General features: G+C 43.8%; 2 protein-coding genes across 11 annotated transcripts in view; one reads left to right on the top strand and one right to left on the bottom strand.

Annotated features, from left to right (window-relative positions):
* Nucleotides 1–626, top strand: part of NME8 (NME/NM23 family member 8) — an 82777-nt gene extending 82151 nt beyond the window's left edge. For all 9 annotated transcript variants that reach the window (XM_027574094.2, XM_027574099.1, XM_027574096.1 and 6 more), the window contains one exon: nt 457–626. Coding sequence is in view for 1 of the 9 variants with exons in the window: in XM_027574098.1 (XP_027429899.1) it covers nt 457–472 (16 nt within the window). In the remaining 8 variants the exon portion in view is untranslated. The remainder of the gene's footprint in view (nt 1–456) is intronic.
* A 5649-nt stretch (nt 627–6275) lies between these two features.
* Nucleotides 6276–18081, bottom strand: SFRP4 (secreted frizzled related protein 4). 2 transcript variants are annotated; one of them, XM_027575063.2, is made up of 6 exons: nt 17637–18081; nt 16292–16372; nt 16131–16196; nt 13644–13842; nt 10933–10996; nt 6276–8930 (listed from the first exon to the last, which is right to left on the bottom strand). In XM_027575063.2, the coding sequence occupies exons 1-6, from the start codon at nt 18079–18081 to the stop codon at nt 8745–8747; spliced, it is 1041 nt and encodes a 346-aa protein (XP_027430864.1). In that variant the 3' UTR covers nt 6276–8744. The 2 variants fall into 2 exon arrangements, with proteins under 2 accessions (XP_027430864.1, XP_027430865.1); XM_027575064.2 differs by having other exon boundaries at nt 6276–8336.
* Between the last annotated feature and the right edge of the window lie 3874 nt (nt 18082–21955).

The raw sequence follows: 21955 nt of genomic DNA, 5'->3' as shown, positions 1-21955 counted from the left end.
CTTCATTGGGCACCCCTGCCCTCAGAGTCCCCCTGAGCCCTGTAGCTCCTTCCCCAGTCATCCCCCCATCCCCCCTCTAGCCTCTCCGTCATGTTCCATAAAGAGCTGCACCCTCAGTCCTGTTGTCTTTCTCAGTTCCTTCAAATTCTATTCCCCACCTTTGGCTTGACTAGCAATTCTGAATCCTAGAGAGGATTGAGTAGAAAGCTGTGGTTACTTACAGTTAATATTTTTAACCCTGTCAAAAGAATTTGTTCATTAACTCATTGGGTGGTAAATCCTTGCTGGTTGCTTACTTGCTGAATCAGGCAGTGTTATCCGTAAAGAAAAGAGACCATCTCCGGAGCTTGGTGATTCTAGCACATGTCAGGGATTTGTGTGCAAAATGGAAACTCGTAATTGCTTTAAAATTAGCTTTGTAATGTATCTTATCAACTATATTCTTTCTTTTCTTAGAACTTTGAGAAGATAATGTGTGTAAGTTCACACTGGCATATAACCATGTGGCACAGCTTCCTGGGAGGAATAAAAAGGAAGATATTCTTTGGAGGAAAACTCGGTGTTACCTCAAGTTAAAAACTCACCTCCAAGTGAAAAACATGTGGTTATGCATAATAACAATAAAAAATGTGACCTTCAAACAAATCTTAATGTTTATCTTTACCCTATCTTTCAGAGAGGATTTAGGGTGGCTTATATAAATGCACACAAGATTGAACAAAATAGTTGGGGAGGAACATGGAATATGGGGAAGAAGAGTGTAGGATGGAGCCAGGGAAGCCAGGAGTGGGGTTATATACAAAATGCATAGAAGGTCCTAACGTATATTTAGAGGTTGGACAAAAATTTGACTCTAAGCATTTCAGCAATAAACTCTGAAAAGGTGTCATGTTGATTTACAGAATTTGCAATCTAACTACAGGACAAGTGCAGGCCATGTACCTCCTTTCCTGACACTAAGACAATGCAAATCTCTCCAGGGATGAAGTTGATTATAAAGTTCCCACTTGTTTTGGCATTTTCCCCTCTCAGGATGTAATCTGATGATGTTACTACAGTGATGCACTTGAGCTTTTAGCCAGAGTTATATATAATTCCCAGCATGTTGGCTATGACACCTGCCTTTTCGTTCCATGCAAGAGAACATACTGGGATGCATGTGAGTGAGTCAAAGGATGACTTTCCATCCTAATTTTTAAACTCTAATGTTAAGATACAAATTCTGATTACTCAGTATTCTTTTTATCTTATTGTGATATGAACACTGAACACTGAGCTTTATCCTCCTAACAATTTTTAAGGGTACAATGCTTTATTGTAGGTACAGTGTTGTATAGCAGATCTCTAGAGCATATTCGTCTTACTTAACTGAAACTTTATGTCTATTGATGAATACTCCCCAGTTCCCCCTCTCCCCAGCCCCTGGTGACCACCATCCCTGTCTTTGATTTTATGAATATGACTATTTAGATACCTCATAAAAGTTTTTGTTGCCTGTGTCATTAACGTCATATCTATGAAATCACTGCCAAGACCAATGTCCTGAAGCTTTTCCCCTGTTTTTTTGTTTTGTTTTGCTTTGTTTTGCTTTGCTTGTGTCTTATGTTGAAGCCTTTGTTTTAGAGGAGGCTGGACCTGGACAGGATGTGGCCCACAGGTACCCTCGCTGGTGCCTCGGCCTGTTGTCCCCACAGTGTAGACATGGGGCTGGGGACCCGGGCTACCTGGATGCTGAGAGTCACATGACTCGTGCTGTGCAGTTAGCTTCCCGACACCTTGTCTCAGGTACCCATGCCCTCTAGGCCTGTGTGGCCAGGGCTACCCCACCCCCTGACCTGAGCATCTGCCTGGGGCAAGTGGTTCCCCCCACCATACCCTTGATGTGGAGGCTGGGTAGATTGTTAGAACCAAACCCCATGTAGCCCTGCTGCTTTTACCAGATGCTTCTCTCCACACCTGGATTTTCTCATCTGTTCTCTCTGCACTGGGAAGAAGGGGAAGCCATGATTTCTGCCATCTCAAGCGGCCATCTCCGTGCTCCCCTAGTTGCTAGGCTGTGGTTGATCCATCCAAGCTCCGAGACCCAGGTTCTTCCTCTGGGATCCCTCTCAGGAAGTTTGGGGCACTGGACATGCAAACCAACTCCTGGAGAGAAGCCAAGGGTTAGGGGGGTTCTTTCTGATTATATGCTGCCTTTGCTGGGGTGGGGACTCAGGTCACAGGGTGTCCCAAATCTTGTTGAGTTGGTGAGTTTGCAGAGGGAGGGATAGCCCAGGGCTTCCTACTCACCATCTTGCTGACATTACCTCTTGATTATTTAGTATTAGTAACAAGTTGCTCACCTCAAAACTCTATTGTTCCAACATTATGTTTGAGAAGCACATGTAAATTATTAGTAGGGATATTTCTCAATTTTTTTTCAGAATGCATTAAAAAAACTAGGGTAAATCAATTACTGTAATTACTGGCTTTTTTTTTTTTTTGATTGTGCAGAAGACTAAATATAGTAAAAATCTTCACCTTACTTTCTTCATATTCCTCACTCCTTCAGATCGAACACTATTGTCTGCCACTTTATATGCCTGATAATATTTGGGTATTCATAATAGAATTGTGTTTAAGGGCACACTGTTATGTCCAGTAGCACACTGGACCACTCAGGAATGGTGCAGAACTTCAAAAAGCATTCAAACTCTCTTAAAATTAATAACATATTTCACCAGCAGATGGCATGTTTCACTCAGTTGTCCATATATGTGTACCTATCTGTATCAAGATTTTATAAACAAGACATAGGGAAAGGCTATTTTCTTAGGATTATACAATTAGTTTTGAGCTAAAGAGTCAGAAATCTGATAATCAATGTCCAAAGAGATATATTCAATGAAACCTTAATTTGTGTTGGCGTTAGTCTTGAGGTTGAAGTTAGGGTTGGAACGCAGAGGCACGAGGCAGGCACATGGCAGCTGCGGTTGGCAAGGACCAGTGAATATCGTCTTGCCCCTGGGGAAAAAAGGTTAAAGAAGAGGATAGCACGTTGTCAGGGCCCAGCTAAGGGGGCTGATCTTGACTCTCAGCTGGACTTGCGACACAGAACGCATGTCTTGAGCCACTGTGGCTGAAGCAGTTGAGGACTACAAAATAGGATTATGAATTCCACTACATAAAACAACCCCTTTCCTCTAGGGCTGGCTTACTTGTGCACCGTGACCCTGCAGCCACAGTTTTCTTGATCTCCCCACTTAGTCCCCGTAGCCATCTTCCAAGACAGGAGACCTGAAGCATTCTTGGTTAGAGCCTAATACTTCCCAGCGTCCCCTCCCTGGATCCTATTCTCTGTAAATAGATGTCCTGCAGAAAATGGACAGATTCCCTAAAATATGCTGTGCCCTATTCTGTGGCCCTCTTCCCAGACTCTCTTGTTACTCTTTCTGCTCACTGGAGTGGATGCCCAGATACTGATTCCTGCTTGAATTGTGTTTGAACTCGCTCATCCCTTGGAAACTACTTTGGATGACCTCCAAAGTCCGTTTTTTAATGCTTTTAATAAAGGGGAAAAGTTGACTAAGCAATTGTCCATGTGATTTTCAGCTGCTGAAATAATCCAATGACATAAATAATTTGACATTATTAGAAAACTAAAATGTTAATGAATTTTAAAAATGCATCAGTTTGATTCAACAACGGCATTTTAGATATCCCCCGATACATGACGGAATTTTATTCATAATACCATTTTTTGCTTCATCCCAGTTCTTTACACCTCATCATGTTATTCATGTTATTCCAACTTTGTGACACTTGGAGTCAGCCCTCTGGTTATGAGTCTTCCCTAAATTTAATTGCTAATAAAGTATGCTCTTTTTCCTTTTCAATGTTCATCACTAATGTGATCCAAATTCACCATTATAAAGTGGTTCTCACCTAGACACTGCAGCTACATATTTCAGGATTATCCAGTCATAAAACTGATCTCATACAAATATTGGGCTAGATGCGCCTATGCTTATATGCTTACCCTTAACACTGTGTGGGCCTGCAAAGGCAAAATCACACATCCTGGACTTGGTTCCTGCCATGAATGGCCTCATTAATTACCTCATCGTTGCCATTCCTTACACTCTAGTACAAGAGACCTCTCTCTGGTAGAAGGGTAAATTCCGTAAGACTGTAGTTGTGATTGGAGCATTTTCCCTTCAGTAAATTTGAAATAAAACAGAGAAGGCATAAAGATATGAAGACGTAAAAGTTTTGGGGTTTTACAAATTCAAATAGTTTAGAGATGACAATTATAGAAGTTGACAGAGACGTTTGTTGCTTCACGCCAACCACAGGGGCCATGACTAACCAGGTCTCCAGACACCACAGTCTGAAACGCATAGCGAGCCTTGCGCCAAGACCAGGCTGCCATGGGCTAGTCCGCATCCGTGACTGAGTGGGGCAGGCCGCGAACACAGAGCTGGGCCTGGGAACTGAAGGTCTCCTTGATGTCCGGCTTCCCGCAGCCTTGCCCAATTCTCCTTAAGCGTGAAGGAAGTCTGAAGCGCTTCCCGCCAACCCTCTTTCCCTCACACTGTCCACCCTGCAGGCCCTGTTTATCCCCCTCCCGTTCTCTCTCACAGGCATTTCCTCCAATGGAATCCTTTGACAGTTAACTCCATTTTGTGCTTATCAGTTAAAAGCCACAAAGTTCACAATGAACTAAAATTTTTGGTTGGCATGTCTGTCCCACGACATATCTTTCAGGGTAAAATGCTTTTCAAAAAAATATTTTCCCGTCAGGAACTATGATCAGGATTGGCATATATCATTCTGTAACCAGAAGCACTAATTTGTTCTCTTATTGCTTTTCCTGTGGTGATAACGTGAGGCTTCCCTCTAATAGCCTGGCTTTATGTTACTGACAAACCAGAGCCCTTTGGTCTGTTAAGGTGAAATTGAGTAAGTTTGGGAACCCAGATCTTTCTCTGACTACACGTGAGGCATCAGACAAGCACTGGTGTAGCCTTTCTCCTGCAGGCTAGAGTGTGGCTTCTAAGGTCCCATTCAGCTTTTGCATTCCACAATTCCAAGTAACCATTTTTGCTTTTTGAATTGGTGATAACAGCAGGTAGAGACTTGTGGCAAAAAAAAGTGCCCCCCCCTTTTTTTTTAAATTCAGGGATTGGGTCCACCAAACAGAAGTACCCTAGAGCTAGCTCAAGAAAAGGAGTTTTTTTTTTATAAGTTTGTAATAGACAATCCTATAAGCATCCAAGGACAGAGACCAAAAGTGTGTTCACACTGCATTGGTTCCTTTCTTCCTTCCTTCCCTTCCTCCTTCCCTCCCTCCCTTCCTTCCTTCCCTTTTTTAAAGATTTTATTTATTTGAGAGAGAAAGAGAGAGACAGCACAGGAGCGGGGGGGAGGGGCAGAAGGAGAGGGAGAAGCAGACTCCTTGCTGAGCAGGGAGCCGGACATGGAGCTCAACGTGGGGCGCGATCCCAGGACCCTGAGCTCACGACCTGAGCTGAAGGCAGACACTTAACCGACTGAGCCACCCAGGTGTCCTACACTGCTTTGGTTTCCAACTAGAAAGGAAGAAACTAAGGTTATTTATATTCTCACGTGTCTTAAAAATAAGGCTGGACTGAGGGGAAATCTATTGGCATGTCTGCTACACCCTAATTCTTTGGTTTCTCTAGCTGACCAGTTATACTATTAAATTTGATTCATGAAAAAAATTGAGAAGTTTGCAAAGGCTTTCCCCAGAAGTTAAGAAATTTATCATCTACCTATCTCTCTATCTTATTTATCATCTCTCTATTGACTCTACCCTCTATGAGGTGCTTCATTACTCATCCCCCAGCTTCTGAGTATTTGGAGAGTTGAGAATGTTGTCAGTGATGGCTCACAGAGGAAGAGCAGAGCTTTGCGCAAGGTGACATCCAGTTCCCAGCTGAAATTTATAAAGAAATATTGACAGGGTGAAACAATCTTAGTGAGGATTTGGAAGGTTAGCATTTTTGCCTATCTGTGGTCCAACATCCTGATGGATAATTGGCACTATAATCAAGAACTTTCCTTGGTGGGCATACCCCTTGGCCCAGCAACGCTACTTAAACTGACTTCTCCTGAAGAACTAATTAAGGATGTGCACAGATATTAGTTATGAAGATGTCGATTCAGTTATTCAGTATGTTCAGTTAAGAAACAACCTGAATCTCTAATAACATAAGGGTTTGTCGAGTAACGCATACCATGGAATACACAGAGCCATTATAAATGAGGTGGCAATCAGCTTTATTGACATGAGAACCAGTCTGAATAAGAGGCTGAGTGAAGAAGGAAGGTTAATCAACCGTATGTATAATAAGCTCCTAGGTTTTTTTCCCTCAAATCATTACATAAATGCATAGGAAACACCTGGAAAATTGTATACCAAAATACGAACAGTGATTACCTCTGCATAGCAATGAGTAGGATAAGGTAGGATTTTAATTCCACTATTTTTATTTTATGCATTTATTAAATACTTTATAGAAAATACATGTTTACCATATTATTAAAAGACCAACAAAATTATTGAAAAAAATAAATGCCTGCAGTTGTCCTTAATTATGAGATTTGCTGAGCCAAATATTGCAAAATAAGTTATTTTTTTCCTCACTGAAGTAATCCAACTCTCAAACAATTCTCATTTCAATATCTCAGCTTGCCTTTCCATATATTTTTATTTTCCTCCTCTCACATGTATTCCGATGGAGAAAATACTGAAGGGAGAGAAAGAAACTTTTGGCTCTCACACAAAGGCCACTACTGTACTTGTCACATTACCCTCAGTGTGGGCTGATGTTTGCTTTTGACTTTTTCATAATAAATAAATCAAGTGGCCTGGTTCATCTTTTCTCATTTAATCAAACTGATATATGTGCCCAGTTACATCTTGTCTAATGTATAAGTGTGCTTAGCTAAGTATTGTATAATGTGTTAATGTTCCTAATGAAGTATTACACTCATCTAATATTCAGTATGCAATTTCAGTTAAATATTTAAACAATGTTTAAATATGTAGTCCTCTCCAAACTCTTATAACCTTCAGGATTGTACTTAGGGTGTTGACTTTTTTTTTACATATATTTTTTTCTCCACTTCCATGGAGAGTTCCATTTCTGATTCCCCTCCCCAGAGAATCCCTACAACACTGAGGAAGTAGGCTAGGCTGCCAATTCCTTTTAACGGCCTTGCATAGGTTTCTTCAGTGTGGATGCTATGCTGAACCCCTCTCTTGCTTTCCTTAAGGGCCAGAGAAGTTTGGCCTCTAATGGAGCAGAAACATACACCGAGTATTTTATTGGTACCCTAATGTGGGTCCATCTACTGGACTCCTTCAACTCCAGTGCCCTGTGGTAGTGACAGAGAAGAGGGGAGCCCATGCCCACATTCTTATTAACCCCATTTCTCCACTTGCCCTGGGCTTACCCACACACCTCACTTCTGTGTCTCAATGGCTACAGAGATGAAAGGAGATTATGTGTCTAATGATCTTGTGTGAGTACGACAGGTCACTTCATGCCTTCTCTGAGAAGCAGGGACATTGGGAAAGCTAAAGGAGATTTTATACTTCAGCTTTCAGATTGTTCCTCTACCTCCTTGAATGGAGAGGTGACTGTAGTTGTCGTTCCAAGCGCAGAGCTGGTGTGTGGCAGGGGTACCAGTGCGGGCTGAGAAGCAGGGACTTTGGAGGCTTGGCCCTCCCCGCATTGGGCCCACGGGACCTTAAGCACCAGTTCTCCGCAGAGAGAAAATTTCTCTCAGGCTTGGCATCAAGATACCTAGGATGTCCTGGGAGATGAGATAAGCACCACATCCAGGGGTGTAAAACTCTTGGGGGTTGAGTCACTGGTGCATAAATCGTAATAGAGAAACGAATTCTGTTTCTGGTGTCACATAACGATTACTAATGAGAAGCATCATGAATGTGAATTCAGAGCCTTGCCACCCCCGGCATGGTAGCCAGGAAACAAGGATCCAGGTGTGGTGTGTCTGCCTTTCCCTTTTATTTATTTAGTTATCATTATTATTATTTTAGTTTTTAGAATTTCTAGCTAAAAATGAGCTGAAAGGGTTCTTTGTAAAAAAAAAAAAATCATTACAATTTTCCATATCCTGCTTTTCTAGATTGTTCCTCAATACCTCAATTTTCCATATCCTCCTTTCATCACAGAAATTCTTCCACGAACAGCAAACACATAAAGATCTTTTAGACATTCATTCCTCTTGCCTTCCTCCTTAGAATCATTGTATTTTCAATCACATCTTAGAATATCACGAACCTTCTAACAGCACAAGTCAAACTGAAATAAAACATATTGTGAAAAGAAAAATGAGTGTTTTGTTTGTAATATGGCATTTATTTTACAATGCACATATTAGGTCAAATGGTAAGAACCAAAAGCATCTTTTCCCCAAACAGAGATGTCCCAGAGTAGGCCCCACAAAGGCTACTCTGAATGCCGCCAGAAGCTTTGTCCACCAGCTTTCAGCTTTCATAGACCTTCCACACCAAAGGACATACCTACCACTATGGCTTGTGGTGGCTGAAAAAGAAAAATGGAAGCAGATCATTAAGAAAAATGCTTCAAGATGTGTGTAGGAGGAGTTCTGCAGTTGTTAAGGCAAGGGGAGTTGGGCCTTCCCCAGGCTGGCTGGGCAGCGCCTGGCCTCGGCCTGAGAGGCAGTCTCCGTTCTGGAAGGCGGCTGGCTCACACTCTTTTGGGGTTTGTTCTCTTTTGGGCACTCCTAGCTTTAATGGTCTTCTTGGGGCTGGCTGGTTTGGGAGCAGGCGGCTTTCCCTTTGGCTTCGGGGTGTTGCTACGACTGGTACGCCCCGCTGTTCGCTTCTTGTCCTGAACGGTCCTCTGCTGTTCTTGCAGCCTCTCTTCCCACTGCTGGGAGGCAATTTGCACACATGACCATCAGAGACATCGCACTGTGTAACGCTGGGAAACTGATGTCAGAATCGATGCCATTTTTTCCCCCCTGTAGGAGCTGAGTTGAGACAACAACGAATAAAATCGCCAGCCTGCATTGCTGGGCACTTGGCACACACCAGAGGATTTGAAAAGTGCTCAAGATGGGATGAAGTCTCGATACCCATTCATTTCACGGAAGCTCCCAACAGCCCTGCTAGGTTGGACACCATGGTGGTGGCTAGGAAACGGCACACACGGCTCCTTTGCAGCCGGTCACACAGCTGACAAACGTCAGAGCTGGGAACCAAATTCATCAGTCTGACTCCGGGGCCCAAGGCCCCAGGCCAGGCACTTTTGCCCCGTGGCCCTGTGCGGCGACATTTGTGCACTGCAACGCCTTCTAAAGAGGCTCTGACATGGCAGAGAGCAGAAGTTTACCCAGCCCACGAGGAAGGACAGGGGATCTCCCAGGGCATTTGTGGGTGGGTTCACCTAATGCTCTTCCATCCAAGACAGAAGCCCCTCCTGCCTCTAGTAATCTGCTCAGTGTTAGCCACCCAGAACCGATGAGAAATGAGACTTTCTGGATAGTTGCTTCCTTCATAGAAAAGGACTCACTGCTTATATTATAAAGAAATACTATAAAGAAATACTAATACTATAAAGAAATACTGAGAGCAGCATGTAAGAAAAAACTGAAAAAGTGGGTCCACTTAAATAGACATCGCCTTTTAGCATAACCTATACGCCCCTACTTGGTCAGAGTGTATTTCATTCAGCAAAGAGTTTGAGCATGACCACAGGCCCGGCATTGTCTGAGGCACTAGGAATGCAGGGAAATGAGAAACCCGGTCCCCACCCTCCCAGGGCACAAGTCTAGTCTGTTCTGAAATAATGAACTCATCAGGTTTGCTATTACATGGTGCTAGCTTCAAATTCTCACTGAAGCATATTAGAATGTTTGCTGCAAAAGTGAATGGCCCAAACAGCTCTGTGATTCCTGAAAGCTTGCTTTCCTCTCAGGTTCTTATGGTGGACTGACTTTCTACATTGATGTTTCTAATCTACGGTAGTCCTGGAAACTGGATAACCAATCCTGCTAGAATTTTCTGTCCAGTAAGGCTGAGCAGCTCCTGAGTTTTTAGCTCAGATGTGACCGTCATGTTATTCCGAAATGCACGGAGTAGGAGAGGCTGTGTTCAAACTACCTTCTCCATAAGTCACTATTAATGTAGCCTTTTACCTTGCAAACTGAGAGGCCCCAGGCTGTAGTAAGACCTTTCGTGAACCTGAGAACACAAATTCTCCTAGATACATCTAAACGTATTTTCAGGAGAGGGGACGCTTTAAACATTTCCAACCAATGACCTGATTTCTTTAGTTCTGGTGTAATCTCATATCTCTGGGCAAAAAGATTATTCTAACTCCCTTAATTGAATTACCAATATTTCCATGATGTTGCCACTAAAATCATGGATTTGGCCAAAGAATGATTACAGTTTGTAGATAATTGATTTTGACAAGAGTCTCAAAATTATCTTAAATACAGGGAAAGATTATGCTTTGTCCAGAGACAGAATGAATTTTAGAATTGCGTATTCACACCCTTATGTGTCTATGTCTGTTTTAAGCCCTCTGGATGTTAATTCTGCTCAAGTACCTGACTGATTTCGCTAAAATAGTTAAATAAAATACCATAAAGAGATAAAAAAAACAACCTAATTTAACCTGGAAATAATCAGTCGATCCGTATTGAATGCAACCAAATCACCTCTGAGGCTGAAGAGAGGTTGATGCTATAGCTTCCAAGTCAGAATAGCTGTGGTCTTAACTACTTATTCAAAAGGCAAACAGGGCTGCTATTACAGCCCCGCACCCCAGAGCCTGGAGATAGAAGAATGTGAAGAATCCCCCAGCTCTAAAGAATTTCTTCACATGCCCTTAACTCCATATTGGTAGTGTTGCTAATTATACTTACTATGGATCTTTTACTGAGTTGATCTCTCCATTTTTCAACTAAACAGTTTTCAAGAAGCATCATCCTGAAAAAAAGTAATTGATCTTGAGCAATTCTGATTATGAAAGGAAAAAGTTTAAAAACCCCCAAATTTGTAAAAAACCAAAATTCTTTATAACTCTTAACTGTACACACCACATGTATACCATTCATATTTTACTAGCATTTCCTTTTATTCTTCCTTGTCCCTATATATATATATATGTGTGTGTTTAGATCACACTGTAGATTGAGATCATACTGTACATTTTTTATCATTCTATGTATTTTCTCATATAATTAGAATAATTTAAAAATACAGCTTTAATAACCATAAAATCTTTCAACAATGATATGCATCATATATATATATATATATATATATATATGCACTTAGGCCTTTCTCTACTGTTGAACCTCCTTTTGCTTAGCTACAATTACCAGCATTGAGTCGAATGTCCTTGTATATATATACTAGTGTGCACTGACTCATTATTGCCTTAGGACAGATTTCTGAAAGTAGAATTACTGGGTCAAAAAATATGTCTTTTTGGGTGCCTGGGTGGCTCAGTCATTAAGCGTCTGCCTTCGGCTCAGGTCATGATCCCAGGTCCTGGGATCAAGACCCGCATCGGCTCCCTGCTCCGTGGGAAGCCTGCTTCTCCCTCTTCCACTCCCCCTGCTTGTGCTCCCTCTCTCGCTGTGTCTCTCTCTATCAAATAAATAAATAAAATCTTTAAAAAAAAATGTCTTTTTTCAAGGTTTTCCAAGCACAGTGCCAAATTGTTTTCAGAATGGTTGAACTTTCGTTCAAATTATTTTTTAATCTGGGTTGGAGAATTAAAGAGGTAAATTTAATACTATTTGTATTTCTTCTGGAACTTGTCCATATAGATTTATGTACACATTATTTATATATTGTAGTCTTAATGTATCAAATATGAACTTATATGACCTCTTTATACAGTAAGGTTACTATTGCAAATATTTTTCTCAGTATTTATTGGCCTTTTTGGGTAATTTTTATGTCCATGATATTATGTCATCAAAAGTATATATTGACATTTTGCCCTTGTAATTTCTTACGTTAATTTCATGTTTGCAAAGTATTTTGCCCTTCAGATTTCACATATCTATTCACCTAATTTTATCTTCTATGATTACATTTTAAAAATAGCTCTTTAATCCATTTGAAATTTATTTTATAGTACAGTATAAAGTGAAAATATGTACTAGTTTTCCAAATAAAAATATTTGCAACATTTACTATATAATATATTCATGTCCAATTGATTTGCCATATCTCCTTCACAATCAGTTATTTTATGCATTAGAATCTGTTTCAAGACTGCTTCCTCTGTGTTATTTACCTACATGTGTACTCCTGCCCCCCATGGCATTAGCAAGTGTAGCTCAGTACCAGTTTTCTGTTTTTCCTAAGGTAGATCTCCTTTCAAATGGTATTTTCAAAATCTCCTTTACATGCCCTTGCCCGTTTGTTCCTCCAAATGATCATCAGCATCAATTATGAAGACATAACTCCCAGTCATTCAAAAATATTTTTACTGGTATTTTCATCAGAATTATATTAAGTCTATAAGTGAACAGAAAGGATGACAGGAAAGATGTTATTTAATTCATTTATAATCCATTCATCTGTCCCAATAGGATTTAATGACTAGCAGTCTGGTAGAGTCCCAGAACCGCATCTCATTCTGTAGCAGATACAAACACTATGCAAGAGATGAGCCCAGAAACATTCAGTCAACATTCATTCACTCATTCAACTTCTTCAGAGAGACAAGGTGTAAGTAGAAGAATAGTTTTAAAGCCAAGAACACAAGGTGGTATACACAGTGCGAGGATGGTACCCAAATACTGACAGGATATAGATCAAGGAAGTATTCAAGTGAGGTCAGTTTCAAAAGGGGTTTTGGCGAAACAGTCCATAGCTGTATCCAGAAGAAACAGATAAGCATTAATGGCAGGGAATCAAAGGGAAGACTAGTTATATAAAAAAGGAGTCATTTTGCTGGAGATGTGTCCTGCAGCAAGTTATGGGGTCCTTCCTGGAACCTGGTCTGAAGAGGTTGATTTTTCCATTACAAGGAATGTACCAGTATATAAAAAGATGCCAAGGAAAGGGAGGTGGGGAAGCACACTCCCAGAGATATGTGTATGTGTGAGTCTGACTGTGTGTGTGTGTAATGGTTTATCAAACAAATACTGTACATTTATATTGTATATTAGGAAAATGTGGACCTGTCATCTCAAATGGCCGTCTTTACTCGATCTGTAAGTTGTTAAAGAGCTCCTAAAAAATATTCAGGATTTGCCACACTAAGATTGATTTGAATGGTTTGAAAAGAACTGTTTTAACTCATAGTAGTTTATCTGCCTACGATTTTCGAAGTCGCTTAATGAATTCTGGGCTTGATTTTTAAAGATTCCATTCAAATAGTCCTATTTCGATTTTTCCTTAATGCCATGAGGAATTCAATGATATTTAGGATATGTGATATGGTAACAGCGGCATCTATTAAAATGATCGATTTGTTTATTTATTTATTTAGTTGTCTTTTAAAAAAGAACTACTGGTGCCATTTTTTTTTTTTTTTAATAAACCATCCCTGCTAAATGAGATTCACGTTTCTCGAAGCAGCGTGCAGTTGCTTCTGCCCCTTTGTGCCTACCTGGAGCGCCACTCGTAACACATGATGAGAACGTCTTGGTGGGGCAGGATGTGAGGACACTGGCAGGAAGAATTTGTGATGAGTGGGACCTGCATTCGAGGAATGGGGGACAAGGACTTGAAGATCTCTTTCACATCCACCACGGTGGTCACTTCGTTACAGCCACTCCTCTGCACGGCTTTTATTTTGGCATGAATGACTGCGATTGAAAAAAGTGACAGAAGTGTTGATGAAGCCTTGGGAGACAAAGAAGGATGGTGCATCTGCGCCAACTCCTGAGCCTCTCTTAAAGAATCCCTCCTGTAATTATGGTCATGTCCAAGCTGCCCAGACGCAGGCAAGGAGCCCACATAATCCTATTGTCAGCACTGTCTGCCGAGGCCCGGATCCTGCAGCAGAGTGCAGGAGTGGGGGGACGAGCAGGCTCCCGCGGGGCTCTGCCGCTGGCTCGGCCACTGCTCCGCATCGGCTGCAGCTGATAAAGAATGGCACAGATTGTTCCCAGCCTCAAAATCCTAAAATTAGTCCCGTTTGTTTGCATGTTTGTTTGCCCAAATCCTACCTGGAAATTCATGTCAGGAACATCAATATTTTTGATCCTCTGCCTTGTGATCATCTGAAGTGAGGATCATATGTTCTTGAGTTCAGAAGCCACTTTTTTTTTAAGATGTATTATTATTTGCGAGAGACAGCGTGTGGGGGGAGGGACAGAGAAGGAGGAGAAAGAGAATCTCAGGCAGACTCCCTGCTGAGCCCGGAGCCCAAGGTCAGGAGATCATGACCTGAGCCAAAATCAAGAGTCCAACGCTCAACCGACTGAGCCACCCAGGCGCCCCTCAGAAGCCACTTTAAAGTCTGTATGGTCCAACTACCCATCTGATGCTTGAATTTCCTCTCTTCCAAAGGAAGTTATTAAATCATAACATTTTTGAACTGGAAGGAGTCTCTGAAGATCACTGCTCTCAATCCTTTAATTGCACAGACTGTCAAAGCCAGGTCTGTGGTGAGCAGAAATATAACTGTTATTACAGATGGCTGTTAACATCAGCATGTCTGATCAAGCTTTAAAAATTCTGGCCCTTTTGGTCCCTTGCTATTACTGCCTTCCATGGAATTGTAATCAGCCTCGCACGGATCTGTCTTGGATTCCGTCCTAGAAAGCTGGTTTATGAAGAAGCCAAAGGACTTAAATAGAAATCGTTTCATCATCAAAGTAGTTATGGACAACAGCAAGACAGTGAAACTCCGGTTAGTAAGGAGGGCTGGATAGTGTCAGATGAGACAAAAAGCAGATTAGATTAAGACAATATCTACAAAGAACAGTTTTAAAACAACAACAATAAAAGCTACTGGAAAAGACAGTGCTTTTTTTTTCCTTTGGTTGAGTTACCCACATTGGCTATGTATAATCTCAAATCTTACGATTCAAATAAAAGGTTATGTTTTTCAGACTTTTATTTTTTTAATTTAATTAATATTTTTTTAGGATTTTATTTATTTATTTGACATAGACACAGCAAGAGAGGGGACACAAGCAGGGGGAGTAGGACAGGGAGAGGGAGAAGCACACGCTCCATCAAGTAGGGAGCCTGATGTGGGACTCAATCACAGGACCCTGGGATCATGACCCGAGCTGAAGGCAGACACTTGACCGACTGAGCCACGCAGGCTCCCCTTCAGTCTTTTATATGGCCATGATCTTCCTACTTTCACATATGAAATATTACATAAAGTTCATGATTTAAAATTTCAGTTTGAATTACGGAAAACAAAGTTAACAAATAAAATGACCATTTTGCCTAAACAGTTCCTGTTATTTCAGCAGAAGTAATTTAAGAGATGCAAAGGTACATAAAGGAGCCCAAATAGATATTTTAAAAGAACATATTTTTAATTAAATTTACTTTCAAATGATAATAGAATTAAATTTACTTAAAAAATTAAAAATAGCCTGATTCTTTGAAGAATGTGCTGACTGTTCTTTCCAGTAAGAGAGGAAGGGATATAAACCATGTCAATACTTGTACATGTTTCCCCGCAATTCCTTTAAGATGTTAAATATCTACAGGGTTTTGTTTTTTTTTTTTTTTTTACAGGTATTTATAAGTAAAAAGAAACATGGGCAGGTCTTAGTTCCTGGGCCTCTGGGCCTCAGATAATCCAGCCCATGGATCACTCACCCATCCTTTAGGAAACCTCAGGAAGAGAACAGGTCAGATGGGCTGGCCTGGCTGAGTGGCCTTTCTCCCTAAGACAAGGAGGACCTCGAAGGCAAATTTGTGCTCTGATCCACATCACTGTTCTCCCTGGGTAATCTACTTTGGTTTTGCTTAATTTACCCAAAAGAGCAAGACATTTTACAGTTGTCTTTGTGCCATCGAGAACCCACGTCGAGAACCCACATAAGTAAACCCTTTGTCATCAGCTCTGTGGCTGGCTTTGTAACGTGGCAAGTCCTCAAGTGAATGGTTGCGTCCGATGACTTACCGTAGCTGTAGTTTCTGCTCAGATATGTCGCCAGAGTGGGCTTCACCTTCTTGCACTTGCAACGGTCTGAAGGAGATGAGAGAGAGACAAGAAGTTGGAAAAGTGTCCTGAAACCATTTGGGGGGGAGGCAGAGAGGGAACCTCAAGGTGACAGAACTCACCGGGGCTTAGGCGTTTACAGTCAACATCAAGAGGCCTTTCCTGAACCATCATGTCTGGCGTGATGTCTATCCACTTAACGTCTGAAACACACACAGAGCCGCATGGGTGTGGTCAGTGACTTAGCCTGCTCACCCAGCTGGAAAAAAGAACTGTCTGGAGACACACCCTAGCACAGTATCACAAAAGAAGAATACTACAACGTAAAAGTGGCATATGACTGTCGACTACCTCTTTCACACAGACATTCCTGGGCTTAGGAAAGAAGAATTTTGAGCGCGATTTTACCCATCGAGCACAAATTGATGTGAATGTGTGTCCATTTGACTTGGCTGATACACACAGTTAGCTTCCCTTCCAAATCCATTTTAAAATGTTGGTTTTTCCAAGTTGACAGTTGACACTAATCAAAATGTCCAGAATATTTCCAGATCATCACCTCTCCTTTTGCAGTGCAGAAACAGTCCACAGCTATATGTAAATCCCCCAAAGCATAACCCTCTATCATTTATATAATGTAAGCAATAAATATGTTTATTTTTCTAAAGCTTTGAATTAGAGAGGAGTTTCGATTTTCCCTTCACTTTACTTCCCCTTCATGTATTGGGCAATGCTCTGAGATAGAACCTCAAAAACTACACTGAAGCAACACCATAATCTCTTTAAATGTGCAGGAACCTGGGTCAGAGATAAAAGCATGCAAAATGCTCTTAGGTTTCATTTCAAGAAATGGAATTAAACTTGCTCCTTCATCCTAGAAAAGCGGCAAAATGACAAAAAAAAAAAAAAGGAAGCAAAAATTGTTATCCAGTTAACGAAGACGCCACAGAGTTTGACTATGAAACCGACGTCACAATTTTCCAGAACGACTAAATTTACAAAATTGCGCTCCTGGTGGGGAGTGATGACTGGTACTGCCTTTTTCGGCAAGAGTTTTCAAGAGCTGACACTAACTGGAGAATCCTGGTGGGATTGTTTTCAGGATTAAACGATACACGTGAAGTGCTTAACGCTGGCTCAGCCCCATCCTATGCCCCACCTGCCATTGCCGCTTTTCTCTGTCAATAACAATGCCCCCAGTGGCTCACTTATAAGCACCTCCTCACCCCGCACACACATAATCTATGGGACGTGGTGTTCTTCAGCTTCCGAAATTCCTTTAGGGAAACCAGACTTTTCCCCAAAGTCAGGTCACCAGCCCTTCCCACCTCCCCCAACCCTCGGAAGTGGGGTGGGGGGTGCTGACCGTCCACCCACTGGCATCGGGAGAAGTGGTCGCCCGGTTCTCACGTGGCAGCAACAGCCAAGAATGCCCCTCGCCCCCTCGGTCCTTCCCCTCCGCCTCACCCTCGGGGAGGTCGGTGACGATGGCCTCCGGCGAGATGCACACGCCGCGGTCGTAGACGGGTAGCTCGTCGCAGGCCAGGCTCTCGGGCCAGCTGTGGTTGTACATCTTCATGAGGGGCTCGCAGTCGTCGCGCGCGCGCTGGCACACCGACTTGCACGGCTTGATGGGGTCGTGCAGGAACTCCAGCGTGCAGATGGGCGCGTACATGGCACAGAGGAAGAAGCGCAGCACCGAGCTGCAGTTCACGTCCACCAGCTCCTCGTACTGCTCGATGGCCAGGATGGCGTTCTCCTGCGTGCTGTGGTGCAGGTGGTTGGGCATCCGCGTGATGTTCCAGGGCATGTGCCGGCACATGGGGATGCGCACCGCCTCGCAGGGCGCGCCGCGCACGCCGAGCGCCAGGCGCAGCCCCAGGCACAGCGCCGCTAGGACGGAGAGCAGCATGGCACTGCGCTGGCGCGCTGCCGCCCCGACCGGCAGAAGGGGCCCCCGGCTTGCTGTCCCCCTAGTCTCTCGTCCTCCCTTCCCCGGGGAGGAAGTCCTTCGGGGGCACGGGAGAGGCTCTCCGCCCGCGCTGCGGTTCGCAGCGGTGCGGGGCCGCGGGAGCGGCGGGGGGTATCCGGCGTCCGGCGCACCGAGCGCGAGCAGCGCCAGCCCTCAGCCAGCGGGGCGCGGACCCGCCCGGGCAGCTCCAGTCCCCGACCCGGCAGCTCCGAGCGCAGCCGGCCTCGGCCATTGCGGGACCCTATTTATCCCGACACGTCCCCTGACGTGGGCCCGGAACGCTCCTTTGGCAGCGGCGGGCGCGGCGCGGGCTCCCCCTAGGCCGCACCCGCACCCCCCCCCCCCCCAGCCCTCGCTTTGCCGGAGCGGTGACATCATCTCCTCCGGGCCTCAGCCCAGGGCTGGAATCCTGCATTTCCCCAAAGTCCCTCCTTTTTAGTCTGGCCAGTCCTTTTTCTTCGCACCAAGAAACAGAGTCTGGCAGTCGTTTTGGACACCGGATCCAAGAGGGTGCAGGAGAGGCGAAGACGCTATTTGGGTCAAAGCTGAACTTTGCGCCCTCTCTGCTTTAGAGGTTCCCCAAGTACAGAGTTGGAGGGAAATGGGAACTTCTGCGGCCCTTTAATTCTGAATCATGCTTGCTTTCTCCAGTAGGGGGCATGAGAAGCGCTAAGCGGCGAGACTACTGTGTGGGACCGGATGGGCAACGTTATATAAACAAACGCCCCCCGCCCGCCCCCCCCCCCCCCCCCCCCCCCCCCCCCCCCCCCGTTGTACGGAGTTGGGTTTTGTTGTTTTTGTTGTGACTAGAAGACATGAGTTTCGGCTCAGGTTTTTCCAGAACGGCATTTGGTCTGTACCTGCTCCAGGAACAGAACTGCCGGAAGGTGCAATAATAGCATCTTCTAGTTTAGGAATGTATTCCCTCCGCCAACATTCCCCTTCCTTCTTCTTACTCCTTATTCCTCTCTCCAGTGTGAATGGAACCCAGGAGAAAACAGAGCACCGGACACCACAAGCTGAAAGATTTTTTCCCCTCTTCATGCCAAGCGATTTCCAACCCAGCAGCCTAGAATCTTGATTTTAGATGTGCTTGAAACTACTTAAGAAGTTGTGTACCGTGGAAAGCAAATGTGTATGTTTTGTGTTCTCTATTCTCTTATTTTTTATTAGGAAAAGGTAATAAAACCAACTGCTGGCGCAGGTCTCCACAGAAAATGCAGGCTTTATTGTTGCAAATGTACATCAGTCTTCAGCAGTAGGATTTCTGGTATATGATATTTTCTTAGGGCATTAGAATATGAAAACGTGGTCTCTGAATGTTAATCTTTAAAAACATAATTCAGGGGCGCCTGGGAGGCTGACTCAGTTAAGCGGCTGCCTTAGGCTTAAGTCATGATGTCGGGGTCCTGGGATTGAGCTGCATTGGCTCCCTCCTCAACAGGGAGTCTGCTTCTCCCCCCACTGCTCCCCCAGCTTGTGCTCTCTCTCTCTCTCAAATAAATAAATTAAATCTTTAAAAAAAAACATAAAAGCATAGTTCAATTAGAAATCTGAACATATGGCAGATAGTTGTTTTTTCATTTTGATTTTTGTTTTTTTTTTTGGCTCCAAAGCTCAGACCCACAATGTTAGTTTAATTTTGACTCTGACCAAGACTAAGAATTAAAATAGTCCAAAGAACAAAAAATACAGCTGGCATTTTATTGAGCATTTACAATGGGCTGGGCGTGGTGTTAGGCTCTTTAAATGCACTATCTTATCTTTTTAGGGAACATGAATTAAACATGGTAAGTTGAGAGGACAAATGACAAATATATTTCAGGATTCATCCAAGGAGTCGGGTTCTGTTTAGGGGAAGCCCAGAGCATCCAAACACAGCCACGCCAACCTAAAGAGGTATTTCCAGATAAGTCTCAAGCTCCCAGGATGCCAGACCAGGCCAATGAAATATCACGCAAAGGGGATAACCCAGATGACATCTTCAGTCATTTGCAGCAGTCAAATCCAATGAGTCTAAACCCCCTGGCTTAGTGAAAAATATTTGCAGCCACAATTCCTACAGGGGAAGAAAATACAGTTTTGAGAAACAGCTGAACTCGGGCTCCTTTTCCCGTGAGTTGGTGGAAGAGGCGACCTTGGAAAGGGCTGTCCTTGGCACAGCCAGCTGGAACCTGCTGCGTCTGTCCCAGCAAGTACCAAGTCACAACGCTGCAGGCATTGCCCTGATGTTCCCCAGGACATGTCCTTTAAGAAGGGGGGAGGAGAAGTTAAGAGGCCCTCTCTATAAATCTCTCCCCCCCCCCCCCACCAGGAGGTCCACTGGCAGCCTGTCTTTAGTGCTTCTACTTGGGGTGGGGCAGCAGTGAAGGAGTCATCAGGAGATTCCATCAACTGGCCTCTGTCTTCAGGCCCTGCCTTAGCACTCAATCCATTACCCTGTACTTTGCACTGATTTGCCAATAGCTCACGTAACTGAGGAAGTTCCCCTGGTCAGTGCCTTCTCTGGCAGTTCCTTTTCAGTCTCCTTAAAGGCCTGCTCCTCTGCTTGGGCTTCATGCCCAGTCCTCGCTCTCGACACGCCCTGCCTCTCCAGGAGTCTCAACCTCAGCACTCCTGACACTGGGGCCAGATAATTCTTTATTGGCTCCTGTGCATTATGGGAAGTTTAGTAGCATCTCTGGCCTCCTAGATGCCAGCGGCGGCTTAGTCCCCACCCCACTATGACAATCAAACATTTCTCTAGATATCACCAACGGTCTCCCCTGCTGTTCTCCTCTTTGGTTTCAGTTATCACTCAGATGCCGATCGCTTCCCAAACCAGCCCTCTAGCCCTGCTGCTTTCTGGAAGTGCTTATCCAACTGTTCCTGGGGTATTTCCACCTGCACATCCCACAGGCATCTCAGAGTCAACCAATCCAAAACTGATTTGTCTTCTTTCCTCATTCAGGACTGAACTCCCAGGGCCCCAAACCAGAAAGCTCTTCCTCCTTCTGTTCCACCCTCAGCTCTGTTCCACCCTCTCATTTCAGACGTCACTGTCCCTCATCTGATTTATAACAACATGTCCCTCCTCCTTCTCCCTGCCCATTCTCCACCCTCACATCTGACCCAGCTTCCTAAGACTTAGGCCTGATGGTGCCCCTCCCTGGCTTTCAAGGCCCTGAGTGATCTGGCTCTAAATTACTCTCCTTAAAAGTGCTACACCCATGTTCCCTTGTGCTCATGTCCTTCATCCAGGAATGTTCTCTCCCTCTTTCACCTAGCTCACTTCGTCATTCATGAAACACAGATCAACTGAAGAGATGCTCTACATTTGGAAAGCAAGGGTCTTTTTTTTTTTTTAAGTTGCTTCTTTTTCTTAATTCCATATGGTACATCCTAATATTACAAAACATAAACCATAAACCCAATTAACTTTGTTCTTGATGCTAAAATCCCGGAGTCACATACCTCTGGGGTTGTGGTCTTGTCAGGTTATGGGTGAGGGTAGCAGTCTCACTGCAAGTGTGGCCTCAAGGTGCTGTCCCTGACTCAGTCCTATGCTCGACAGCCAGGGCTTGTCCCCTAGCCCCCTGGGCTCTATACTAAGAAAAGGAAAAGGGTCAGGATGAATGACTGACGTCATTTCTTGAGGAAGGGACCCTTCTTTCCATTTCTAATTTGGAGGAAGAAGCTGTCAATTTTGACAAAGGGTCAAGCTGTGTGGGGACACAGCAAGTGCAGTAGCCTGGCCTTCCCGACCTTGAACTTGATTGCCTCCTAGTATGTGGTTACCTGCCGCCCACTTCGGTTAGTGGAGACACGTATTCCT

This window comes from Zalophus californianus, chromosome 12 (assembly GCF_009762305.2).
Source record: "Zalophus californianus isolate mZalCal1 chromosome 12, mZalCal1.pri.v2, whole genome shotgun sequence".
Lineage (NCBI taxonomy): Eukaryota > Metazoa > Chordata > Mammalia > Carnivora > Otariidae > Zalophus > Zalophus californianus.
The sequence above is the reverse complement of the archived record's forward strand: the minus strand, read 5'-3'. Positions and strand labels throughout refer to the sequence as shown.